Source organism: Leucoraja erinacea, chromosome 28 (assembly GCF_028641065.1).
Source record: "Leucoraja erinacea ecotype New England chromosome 28, Leri_hhj_1, whole genome shotgun sequence".
NCBI lineage: Eukaryota > Metazoa > Chordata > Chondrichthyes > Rajiformes > Rajidae > Leucoraja > Leucoraja erinaceus.
Genome location: NC_073404.1, coordinates 15,318,256 through 15,331,756, shown reverse-complemented (window position 1 = coordinate 15,331,756; position 13,501 = coordinate 15,318,256). Strand labels below are relative to the sequence as shown.

General features: G+C 45.7%; 1 protein-coding gene across 1 annotated transcript in view; it reads right to left on the bottom strand.

Moving 5' to 3' along the window:
* spns2 (SPNS lysolipid transporter 2, sphingosine-1-phosphate) overlaps positions 1–11,050 on the bottom strand; it is a 77,752-nt gene extending 66,702 nt beyond the window's left edge. Inside the window, exon 1 of the mRNA XM_055657848.1 lies at positions 10,468–11,050. Coding sequence (XP_055513823.1) covers positions 10,468–10,681 — 214 coding nt within the window. The 5' untranslated portion in view covers positions 10,682–11,050. The remainder of the gene's footprint in view (positions 1–10,467) is intronic.
* Between the last annotated feature and the right edge of the window lie 2,451 nt (positions 11,051–13,501).

The window sequence follows — 13,501 nt, the reverse complement described above, 5'->3', positions numbered from 1 at the left end:
CCAGAAACAGGTTGTGTCTGCCCTCAACATCGTGAAGTGAAGAGAAATGAAAGCAGGAAATGCCATGTCAAATAGTTTAGTTTAGCTTAGAGATACAGCATGGAAACAGGCCCTTTGGCCCACCAAGTCCACGCCGACCAGCGATCACCCGTACACTAGTGTGTAGGAAGGAACTGCAGATGTTGGTTTACACCGAAGATAGAAACAATAGAAGATGATGCCTGACCTGCTGGAGTAACTCTGCGGGTCAGGCATCATCTCTGGAGAAAAGGAATGTGATGTTTCGGGTCGAAACCCTTCTTCAGACACTAGTTCTATGTTATCCCAGTTTCGCATCGTACACTCTAGGGGCAACTTACAGAAGACAATTAACCTACAGGTCTTTGGGATGTGGGAGGAAACCAGAGCACCCAGAGAAAACCCACACGATCACAGTGAAGATGTATAAACTCCGTACAGACAGCACCCATAGACAGGATCGAGTCATTCATTCGTATCCCACTTATCCACTCCTTACACACCAGGGACAATTTGTTTTACAGAGGTCAATTAACCTACAAACACGCACTTCTTAGGGAAGTGGGAGAAAACTGGAGGAAAGCCACGTGGTCCCAGGGAGAACGTGCAAACTCCACACAGATAACACCCAAGATCAGGATTTATCCTGGGTCTCTGGATCTTTGAGGTATTAGCTGCACCACTGTGCCATCCACAAAGTGGAAGTGTTTAGCTGGCAAATGGGAATTTGCTGCTTTTTTGCTTCAGGGATTTGAGATCAAACTTGACTTAGAGTGCGAGAATGAAATACAAAAATAACATATAGAGATGGGGTAGATTAATAAATTCAGACATGGCGTGGTAGGCACAACATGTCTTTGAGAAGCATAGTTTGAATCTATGGTTGATAATGCTCTTGAGATCTCCTCACTCTTGGTACAATTCTATGGAATATTAATTGACCAAGATTGCACTTATTAGTGCTTTTATTTTGCCCAGCCATTCCTCTTCTTTGATGTCTATTCTTTGTCAATGGAACTGCTGTGCTACAATACTATAATGCTGAGAACTGTATTCCGTATCTTCCCCTAACTGAATAGAGTGGATGTGGAGAGGATGTTTCCACTGGTGGGAGAGTCTAGGACTAGAGGCCACAGCCTGAGAATTAAAGGACGTTCCTTTAGGAAGAAGATGAGGAAGAATTTCTTTAGTCAGATGGTGGTGAATCTGTAGAATTCCTTGCCACAGAAGTCTGTGGAGGTCAAGTCAATGGATATTTTTAAGGCAGAGATAGCTGGATTCTAGATTAGTACATGTGTCAGGAGTTATTGGGAGAAGGCACAGGAGAATGGGGTTAGGAGGGAGAGATAGATCAGCGATGATTGAAATGCGGAGTAGACTTGATGGGCCGAATGGCCTAATTCTGCTCCTATCACCTATAACTTAATGAACCGATTGTATCCACGTATGGGATATTTGATCAGTTTAGAGGGCATGCAAGATAATCTTTTCAGTGTAACTCAGTACAAATGACAAGAATAAACCTAAACCTATTCTTTGACAGCTATCAGCCCATAATTTAGGTCAGCTCATTGAAGCTCCCATAAGCACGTCTCTAATTGTAAAAATGGCTTAAAAGTCACAATGTGTTGCCAGCTTGGCAGAGAGATTGCAGAGTTGGATGAATTTGTCACTGTAAGATAAACTCTCTTGCATATGTATTTCAGATGGAGCTGTAGCTAAGGAGCTTTACTGTGATGTTCTGTATCTCCCAGGCAGCAGAATGGCCAATCAGACAGCGGACGGATCATGTATCTTGTTGGTGGGTTTTAGGATTTTATTGTGTGCTGCATATTCGCAAAATAGTTGTAGGAGTGATGAGTTTTTTAATAAAAACTGTAATTGGCTATAATATATTTTGGGATGCTCCAAGTTACCAAAGGTGCTGACGTAAATGTAACTCTGGCTTTCCTTCTAACTCTAGGTACGAGAGGTCACTTCAGTTTTTGCGTGCTAACCAGTCAGCTGTAAGACAATACATGATTACAATCGAGCCATTTACAGTGTATAGATACTGTACATAATAAGGAAAACGTTTAGTGCAAGGTAAAGCCATCAAAGTCTGATCAAAGATAGCCTGAGGGTCACCAATGAGGTAGATAGTAGTTCACAACTGCTCTCTAGTTGTGCTTGGGATGTTTCAGCTGCCTGATAACAGCCGGGAAGAAACTGTCCCTGAATCTGGAGGTGTGCCTTTTCACTCTTCCATTCCTTTTGCCCGATGGGAGAGGAGAGAAGAGGGTGGCCAGGGTCCTTTATTATGCTGCTAGCCTTGCCGAGGCAGCAACAAAGTGGGGAAGTTGGTTTACTCTCAAGGTTGACGACGTCTGAAGTTTTTTTTTTTACACACATAAAAACGGTCTCTTTCAACAGTTCTGTCACCACAGTAGAATCATTAATATGCCAGTCATGATACACTGTCTCATTTGAGCCACGGTGGTGTTCAAGCTGCTTTGAGGGATAAAAACTGAGGCGTAAATCCAGTGTCAAAGGTGTTTCCCTTTGAGATACAGCATTCTCTCAGGTAAACATGAAAATATTCAATTTTGCTGCTTCAAAGTGAAGGAAGATTCTGCCAACATTTTGCCCTCTCTTAAAATACACAAAGTGCTGGGGTAACTCAGTGGGTCAGGCATATCAGCACCGTTTCTTTTCTTGTAAACCAGGATCAACAGTTCTTTGTGTTTACATTTTGCCACACAGCAGTTCGATGCCACAGTGGTTTTGAGGGAATTAGTTGTGACATTTGTGACATTGAAACAGTGATTATACCCGATTGAATCTACAGCATTTGAGATGTCCAAAAGCACTTTGCCTTCTCCAGCATTTCCAGCATCACTAGTAATGTTTAACCTTGAACAACAATATATATTTTTTCTCAGTATTAACCTATGTCCTCAAATATCCATGAACCGTAACCAACCCACTGAACACAATAATGGTTGTAGGAACTGTGTCTGTGACTACTCGTTTCTCTCACAGTCCGATTGAAAACTCATTCACTGCTGTCACCATAAAGGTCTGTACCCAGAGCCCAGCACCTATTATAAGGGTGTGGGCAAAGTCTGTTCACTGAGTCTGGACATAGAGTCGTAAAGTCTTACAGCGTAGAAACAGGACCTTCCGCCCAACTTGTCCCCACCAGCCAACATGTCCCATCTAAACTAGTCCCACCTGCCTGGATTTGGCCCATATCCCTCCAAACCTGTTCTATCCATGTATCTGTCTTAAATATGTCTTAAATGTTGTGATAGTACCCGTCTCATCTCCCTCCTCCTGCAGCTCGTTCCATACATCAACCACCTTTTGTGTGAATATGACATGGTGACCCTTTTGTTTGAACGGTTCTGCAAAGAGTTTCATTCATCACAATGTCGGATATTACCAACATGTACACTGACACACAGATTAGTGGAAGCATTTTGCACAATCGTCAGTACTTGGCTAGTATTTTCTTATAATTTCTCTGGTTATCCGTTCACCTCTGGCATTGGGCTTCCTCACAACCTAATCTAAATTACTATGCCTTAAGTGTAGAGCTGCAGTCACTCCCAAGTCAGTCCTACCTCAGTGATCATACTGTGGGCATTTCCCGGGATGTGGTAGGAAGATTTTGGCTTTGTCCTCCCAGGATTGGCAGCCCAATTGATCCTCTAGATGACATCGATTAATTCAGCAGAAACTAAAGATCAAATTTGGCCCTTGTCTGGTTTGCATAGTCTGGTCCCACTGGGCTGTGTACTTCATCAACACACTTGCAGCAAATGAATTAAAATCACAGCAAGTGGTTTTGAACTAAACAAAATGCGTCTAAAACCTCAGTTTGCTAATGACATTGAATCTATTGCTGCCACAGAATAACCATTCATAGAATAACAAAATGTAGAGATCTTCAGTTTTTTAATCTAGTTTTGTTTTTTGCACTGAAACACTGAACACACAGATATGCACAATCACACACTCATGCACACACATTAGGTGCACACGTACACACATTCATGCAGAAACACACACACACACAGGGTCCACACACACACAGCCACATGGGCATACATACATGGAAATGGAAATGGATACATGCACACGCAGGTACCTACATTGCAGTATAGCATTCCTTACATTACAATGAATTACTGCCATGTCCAGCTAGTCTGCTTTCAGGCCTGAGAAGATGAGTGCTGGGCTCAGCTTGCTCATTATAATTGGAGACACACAAGGCTGTAGATGCTGGAATCTTTACCAAAAATAAATAACTGGAGGGTCTCAGTGGGTCAGGCATCATCTTTGGAAGAGATGGACAGATGACGTTTTGGCTGGGGCTTTCTTCAGACTGATGTAGTAGAGGGGAGAAAGGTGGAGAGCATGTCATCTGTTCATTCCCCCCCCCCCCCCCCCCCCCCCCCCCCCCATATGGATACTGCTTGGCCCAGTGAATTCCTCAAGCTGTGTTTTTTTTTGGTCTTTATAATTTTCACGTTGAAAAGACCTGTTTTTTCACCCATAATCACATGTACTACGATATGATCTCAAATCAAACTGGCTTCCTTAAATTAACGTTGGGTGCACTTCTGGCATCTGCACTTACACTCTTCACCGGTTTATTAAAGTGACAGGTAATTAGAAGTTTCTGGTTGACCTTTCTTGCAGTCACCTGTCACTTTAACCATTTCCCTACTCTCCCGAGCTCTCTGTCCACGTATCTCACTCTGCTCCAGTGAATCCCAGCTTGGGAACAGCAGCTCATTTTCCTGTCAGGCCTGTGACAGCTCGTGGTGAATTCGCTCTGAATTCAACTATTTCAGCTTTTCATCCAGTCCGGACGCAAGGAACTGCAGATGTTGGTTTACACCAGCCTTATGTCAGAATTGTACACAGTGAATGGTACGGCTCTGGAGAGTGCTGTAGAGCAGAGGGATCTAGGAGTGTAAGTACACAGTTCTTTGAAGGTTGCGTCACAGGTAGATAGGGTGGCCAAAAAACGCTTTTGGCACTTTGGCCTTCTTCAGTCAGAGTATTGAGTACAGAAGTTGGGAGGTCATGTTGCAGTTATATAAGAATTGGTGAGGCCACCTTTAGAACATTGTATTCAGTTCTGGCCATCATGCTATTGGAAAGATGATGTCAAGTTGGAAAGGGTCCAGAGAGAGGATTTATGCGGATTGGGTCGAAGGGCCTGTTTCCACACTGTATGACTCTAGGACGCTATAACTGGCCAGTTGAAATTAAAAAAGAAATCTAAAGGTACCTCATCAACCAGAAGCATTAAATCTGTTTTTCTCTCTCCGCAGATGCTGCTTGATCCGTTGGATATTTCTAATATTTAATTTTATTGCAGATTTCCAGCAAGCCTTTTATCTCTCACAGTTCCAACGTTTTCAATTCATATTTCTCTGTCAACCATCTGAAACATTCATTCCTGCCACCACCACTACACAGTGGCCACAGTGTGTGCCATCCTAAATGCGCACCACAGTACCACGCCCAACAGTACACTCCCAAACCAGTGAGCCAGCCATCCAGTAGGTCAAGGACAACAAGTACATGCATGTGAACATCATCACTATAGTTCCCTCTCAAGCCAGGCACCATTCCGCCTTGGAAAAAGTCGCCTCTCCGTGGAGGAGGCGACCAAAATGGTTTCCCCCTTACCACCACCCCCCCCTCCACACCACCCCCCACACAAGACACACAAAGAGACACCAAAATCACACATTAGGACACTAAAAAAATAAACCTAACACGCTGCTGGCAGGGCTGCCTTGCAGCGCCCCCATCGACCCATCTGCTGACATCCATCAGGCTATTAAACACTATAACCTCATAAGCCATGAACCACAATAGATTATTATTATTTCTTGTACTCAAGGAAACACCTTTTCTCACAGAGAGTTGTGAGTCGGTGGAATTCTCTGCCTCGGAGGGAGGTGGAGGCTGGTTCTCTGGATACTTTCAAGAGAGAGCTAGAAAGGGCCTTTAAAGATGGCAGAGTCAGGGGATATGAGGAGAAGGCAGGAACAGGGTACTGATTGTGGATGATCAGCCATGATCACATTGAATGGCGGTGCTGGCTCAAAGGGCCGAATGGCCTACTCCTGCACCTATTGTCTATTGAAATAATCCACGGTTCCTTCACTGTTGCTAGGTCTAAATCCTAAATTCTCTATCCAACATCTTAGTGGGAGCATCTTCATCAGAAGGGCAACAAAGGCTGAAAGGGTAATTAACTATGGGCAATACAGTTTCTTCATCTGAAACATACAGTTCACCAGGTTCCTATCTGTGATATAAAATTGACTTCAAAGCTATGAACTATTAAACTATTTCTTCCCAGACCCATGAAATATACAATTACCCCAACTCCAAAATATATGCCTCACCCACTCCCTAACCATGAAATATACAATTAACCCAACTATGAAATATATAATTATTCCACTCGCTCCCTGTAAAATATGCAATTATCTACGTATAAAGTGTACATGTAACTGCTCATTGCCATGCATCAAGTATATGAACAACACTCCTACTGACCAATTCCCCTTCAATGGTGATGGTGTTGACCTGAAGCCAACATAATCATTGAATGGACATTTTTATTATACATTTATTCTGCAGATAAAGCTTTCTAGCACTTCTACATTCTTTGTGTAGGAAGGGACTGCAGATACTGGTTTACACTGAAGACACAAAATGCTGGAGTAACTCAGTGGGATAGGCAGCATCTCTGGAGAGAAGGAATGAGTGATGTTTGGGTCGAGACCCTTCTATATTCTTATGTCAGGTCACTTGGGCAGGTGGTACAGGTACATCCCCCTTTAAATTGTTGATTTGTGGAGTGCTTCTCACATAAGGCAAGATCACAGGGAGCGCACAGCTAGAATGTCCCCAAACAAATGACTGGGAATTTGGCTTGGCCGCCCACAGAGAGGTATCTACACTGATGGCCAAAGGCAGAAAATTACAGAAAGCTTTGTCAGAGATTCTCAAACTCATGCCACTTGTTGAGTGACTGGAATTGGAGGAGCACAGAACTTTGGAAAAGTTGCAGTACTGAGAGATTGGCAGATAATTTGGAGGGAGCGGGATGCTGTGTGAAGGATGGGAAAGACCGCATGCACTGTCAAAAGCAAAGATAGAGATTTTAAGTTTGAGGCATTATTGAAACAGGCACCAGAAAGGATCTCTAAGCAGAGATGAAGCAGGTAAACCGATAGAGTGAGTTTGATATGGTAGTAGTGTTCTGGATAGCAGAGTGTTTACATTTACTAAGAGACCTTCATTAGCGCTTGAAGCCAGTTGCCTCATCGACTGAGAGTTTCCCGTCAGATTTCTCATGGCTGCAGTATTACTGAGGTGAAAAAGGATTTGCTTTTACAGGAATGGATATGTTGATGAAACAACAGGTCTGTCCCAACTATAACACGGAGACACAAGGAACTGCTGACGATTAAATCTAATGTACAGAAAGTGTTGGAGTAACTTAGAGCATTTGGCAGCACCCGCTGAGGGTCCAAACCTGAAATGTCGCCTATCCATTCCCTCTGCAGATGCTGCCTGACTCGCTGAGTTACTCCAGCACTTTTGCGTTTGCCAATTGTAACACCAATCTGAAGGGTCTGATGCTCTGATGCAGCCAACAGGTTGAGCTGGGAATGGTGGCCAGGGAAGCATTTTGGTGGCAGTGACCAAAGACACTGGCATCAACTTTCCTGGGTTTAGGAAGTGTTGCCTTATATTAGAATAAATAGGGCAATGTTTATGAGGCAACAACATCCTGCTTGATCCAGAGAGGTGATTGAGAGATAGAGTTGAGGGTCAACTGTGTAACCATTCAAATCAACTTGGTTGCCATGAGGCACTTTAACTTTCCAATTATCAACTGGGACTGTCATATCTTAAGGGCTTGGATGGGATGGACTTTTTTTTAATTTACACATTTAAGTCCTAAAATTAAATGTGTTTAGAAAGGGGAAAAAAAGAAAATCTTAGTCAGGATGAGTTGGGCAGAAGTGCTGGTTTCCACGCTGTGTAGAATTTCCTCCGTGAATCTATCCAGTTGCAAACACCCTTATGCACATTGGGGCTAATCTATGCTACCAAACATTTCACACAATGACACTGCTACTTCTAAAAACGGTCCCAATACAGCAAGCGCAGTAAGGGCAAGGTTTAGATCAACTCATGTTATAAACCCAAAGCTGCATGAGCTGAAAATCCGAAATAAACGCAGACAATGTTAGAAGCCCACAGCAGGTCAGGGAACACGTACAGAGTTAAAAACTGAAACCCAAAACATTACCCCCGTTTCTCATTCCATGAGTATCATTCGATCTGCTGAGTTTTTCCAGCATTTTTTGTTTCTATCACAACAGATGGCCCCTACATTCAAAATGATTTTGCCTTATTGTATGAACTGTCAGTGGGGGAGACAGGCCACCTTGCATCTCAATTAAATGCAGTGCCATAACACACACACACCTCTCCTTCATCAGACATGTTAAAATAAAGAAACAATAGAGAGAGAAACAGATTAGGGTGCAAAATGCGCCAAAAGGAAGACAAGGCTTGCAGAAGGGACAAGAAATTACCTTTCAATATACATTAAAACACCAAGGGGAAAAAATGCCATCAGTCTGAATAAAGCAGCACGCTCTTAATTTGTTCCCTTCTGGGCTGAAGATGTTCAGTGGTGTTGCACAAACATAAATCGTGTTTTACATTGATAATTATGTCGAGCCGAACTTTCTGTGGCGAGTCTAACCGACAACTAACACTCGGATGCCGTTCGAAGAAACGCAGGGAACTTCTGGACAAGATCATGGTGCCTTCGTCAGAATAAGGGTTTTACCAGCACCTTTGGCCAAGCAGCAGTGTGTTATCCTCTGCCGGCCGAGATCAAACCGTGAAGGTTCTGGTCTGTTTTATACGAGTAAATAAAGAACCATGGACTTAACTCTTATTGTCAGAACGTATCGATGAGTCGACCGCTCGTTCCGCTCTCAACATTAATCTATTAAGATCTTCTGCTAGGGTGGCCACTAATGGATGGACGTTCTACACTGTCAGTCCTGGACTCCAAATGCCCTAACGGGGACGGGGGGGGGGGGGGGGGGGGGGGGGGGGGGGTGGAGAGATGTGGGAGTTTAATAATTTATAGCACTATACAACAATCTATTAAACTCGCACCTGCCGCCAGCCTACAGCTGATGATGGGTTTCCGCAGAGGGTGTCTGAACTACTTATCAAAGGCCTCCCCGGACCTATCCAACATTAGTGGCATTTGTGTCATTTTAAAAGGAATCCCATTTATAAGATTATTCTCAAGAGGCCAGTCTGCAGCCACTCGCCATTTTAGTTCCTCCAGCTCTGGGGAGGAGGATGAAATATAAAAACAAGTAGGTCGGGCAGCTTCCTCGGCTTATCGATTACCCCACTGACTCCGCAGAGGCGCGGCGAGTAGGGAAAGGCTGCGAACTAACTGTAGATGGGGACTACATCGGCGAGGTACTTCGCTTCGCATCCACTGGCCGGGCCATTGTCACCCTTCCCAGCTGAGCGGCCGCTTGTTCGCTCGAACAAGTTAACGGTGTCCTGTCTGTGGACTGGGGTTGGGACCCCGGACATTGCCCACGGGCTGGCCCGGGACAAGCGAGGTTCAGGTACGCTCTCACCTGGGGGAGCTCACCTGGAACAGGTGACCCCGCATCCTGCTCTCCCCTGGAATTGCAGCATCTCTGGAGAGTTGGAATGGGGTCTCGACTCGAAACATCATCATCTATTCCTTCTCTCCAGAGATGCTGTCTGACCCGCTGAGTTACTCCCGCTTTCTTTGTGTGTCTATCTTCGGTTTTAAACCAGCATCTGCAGTTCTTTCCTCCACATTGCTGCGCTGGTGAGAGTCGGGGTCAGGAACCTAGGGGGTGAAGCGATGGGAATGCAAGGTCTTCTAACTTGTCTGCGCCGTCTGGACCGAACACAAACTGCCGGGGGGACTCAGCGGGCCAGGCAGGCAGCATCTGTGGAGGGAATGGACAGGGCAACGTTTTGGGAGAAGGGACGCAGAAACGTCGCCTTTCCATTTCCCTTCACAGATGCTGCCTGACCGGCTGATCCTCCGGCACTGTGCGTTTTGCCCATGGCCCCAGCATCTGCAGTTCCTTGTGAATCAGTTCAGACTGAAGCCGGACACACGGTGGTGGTGGTGGGGGGGGGGGGGAGACGCCTGGCTCTCTCTCTCTCTCCATGAGAGACCCGGGACAGACTGAGCTCAGCCCGGGAGAAGCAGCCTACACCCCCCTCCCAACCTCCCCTCCCCTCCCAGCGCAGCCAGGTGACGGGCAGCAGCAGAACAGGTGCATGTGTATCCCCCCCGCAAGGTGCCGGTGCCGGTGCGGGTCGAGCCGCTGTTACCTGCCACGGTGTAGCGGTCCATGTAATTCACCACGTATCCGAAGCTGAGTATCCCGGCCGCGATGTGAGGGCGCAGTCGGTAGAGAGCCCGGAATTTCTCCGCCCGGCTGGACGGCGCTTCCCCGGGCGGGATGGCGCCGCTCAGGGTCTGGATCTCCTCTGACGAGACGGAGGCGGAGAGCGGGCAGTCGGACGTGTCCTTGTCCACACACATCTTCTTTCCCCGGGAGCTACCGGCGGGGTGACTGAGGCCAGGCACCGGGCTGGTGTCAATGCCCAAAGCTCCTCCTTAAAGATGCAAGCAGCGCGCCTGTGTCTGTCCGATAAACAGCCGGCGTGTTTACATTCAGCCCGACTCTTGCAGCCGCCCCACGCTAGGATCCTGCGGCAGACCCTTCCCCAGCCGCCGTTCCGCCGACCTGCTGCAATCATTTACAATGCGATGCCTCTAAATTGCTTCTCCGCTACCGCGTGGCTTCCGATCTACCAACCCCCGTCCCTCCCCCTCCGGGTTTCCCTCGTTATTGTTAAACTTGTTATTGTTAAACAATTGGACTGACAGGAGCAACGTTTCCTCCAAACCCGAGCGAGAGGCAGCTCAGAGCCCGCCCGCTGGGGGCACTTGCAGTATCTCACTTAGTGAGAGGGAGGGGATGGGGTGGGGGTGAGGGGATGGGGTGGGGGTGAAGGAGGTGGGTTGGTGGGGTGGGGGGAGGATTGGGATGGGGAGGTATCTATTTGCCCGCCTTCCAGCCAAGGAGGCGGGAGTGTGGTAATTTTTACCAAAAATCTATTTGCAAAAAAACCAATACACGCGTTTTGCCAGCCGTATATCGTTTAAAAACTTTACTAAAAAAAAATAACCCAGGCGATAAGACTGTACGTCTTATTTGCAAAAATTAAATTTTGAAAAACCTCAAAAAAAAATACGATAAATACAAAAAAAAAAACAAATAAACATGAAAAAAACGTGAAAACAACTGAAACAAAAATAAAAAAAACAAATAAAACAAACCAAAACAAATCCAAACAAAACACTAAAAACCAAAAAAAAAAGACAAAACAAAAAAAATGCCTGCCAAACGCTTTAACCTGATTTTAAACTGGATTTTACACTAAAAAGTTTTAACACACCGAAACTTATCATTATTTTGGTGAGTTAGGGGCGGAGGAAGTTGAAATAAAACTTACGACACAAATCTGTATTCATCCCGTGAGAACGAAAAACTAAGTTTAGAAACTGCAAAATCACTCGCTCCATCAATGGACAAAAAGGTTTCGCAAAACAACTAATCCGACATAAAAGAGTTCAATAGGCAGGTTGGAGATCAGTTACTGGGTGGGACTGAGGTCTGGTAATCAAGGCATTCAAGAGGGGCGGGCACGTTGTTAGTTAACTCCACGCCTGGAGGACTTCGTCTTATCGCCACTCAACTCACTGGGTTTTGAGGGCAAATTACCGGTGAACAGACTAACATGCAAGCATCAAAGACAATGACGCGCTAGAAATGTGTGGGTCTCCTTACCTGATTTCCGGATTTTTAAAAAAAGAGTTTAGCTGCTTGAGGAGAGGACCCCTTGAGCTAGCAAGTGGGACAGGATACAATTACTCTTCCAGCCCTTCGGACGTCACTGCTCTGGACACGCCATGTCTTGGGCGGAGGTTCCGAAATATATGATGGAGGTTAAAGAAATTGGAGATCTGGGTTACTTAGCACTGGTATTCCAGAGAGCGGCACCGTTACAAGGGAACCTGAAGAGTTCTTCCCACCCAGGGCTAAACGTACACCGGGAAATTCCTTTTCTCCAGTGAGCTATGAGAGGAGCCCTTTCTGCAGTGGGACTGATGCTACCTCACTGCAGCTTCCTCATTTGTATGGAGGTGAAATCAAGCAGCTCCAGAGACCGGCCAGCTGATTCTCGACCCGAACGGTCACAATTCCTTCTCCCCAGAGATGGCATTTCGCTTGGAGTTACTCAAGCCAGTGACCCAAGCCGGATTTCAGTGGGCGTTTCCCGTCCGGGTGCTCCGGCGTGCTCGGCTTTCCTCCCACATCGCCAACGATGGTGCGGGTTGCAAAGGTCCCTGAAAACGTCACCTATCGCCATTTCCTCCAGAGATGGCTGCCTCCACGTGACTTACTCCAATGCATCTTGTGTCTTTTTTTTTCGGGTTCTGAGTTAATTGACCCAGTAAATCATCCACCGGGGGAGAGGGAGGGGATGGGGGGGGGGGGGGGGGGGCATTGATACGGGACTTATGATAGAATGTATAATGAAAGATGCCAAGGAATGGAAATTGTTCTGAGACTTCGAATCGGCGGGCCGAATTGCCTTCTTCTACGTCGTAATGGAAAAAAATAAAAATAACAATCTCTCCACCAATTGCACAAAATAAACAGTCCAAAGAAGGGTCTCGACCCGAATCCTTTTCTCCAGAGATGCTGCCTGATCCGCTGAGTTATTCCATAATTATCTGGTTGTTTGTGGGAACTTGTGCAAACATTGGTTTGCTGTGTCTCCGACATGACAACAATAACTGCATTCACAAAGTCTGAAGAAGGGTCTTGGCCTGAAACGTCACCCATTCCTCCTCTCCAGAGATGCTGCATGACCCGCGGAGTTACTCCAGCATTTTGTGTCTACCTTCATCTGTTGTGAAGTGTTTGGGGTCGAGGGATGTGGAAGGTGCTATATAAACGTAAGTTTTGGGACAAGTAAAGAGTACCATTGCGGTTATGTCCACGTTCCTTGATAAGCACTACTAATGACACCTAAACTTCCTTTCATCGCTCTGCTTTATGGCATAAAGCAGTGGATTGACCCAAGTTATTTTATTCAGTTTGCATTTAGTATCACTGGTTGAAATTGTCTATTAGTTAAATTCAAAGAATTAGGACGTTTTGAAATAAAAAACTGAAAACAATGCAGGAAACACTCAATGGGTCAGGCAGCAACTGTGGAGAGAGGAAAATACAAGAGACATTTAAAGTTAAAGACTATTCCCCAGAACAGGTTTCCTGTCCTATCAAAG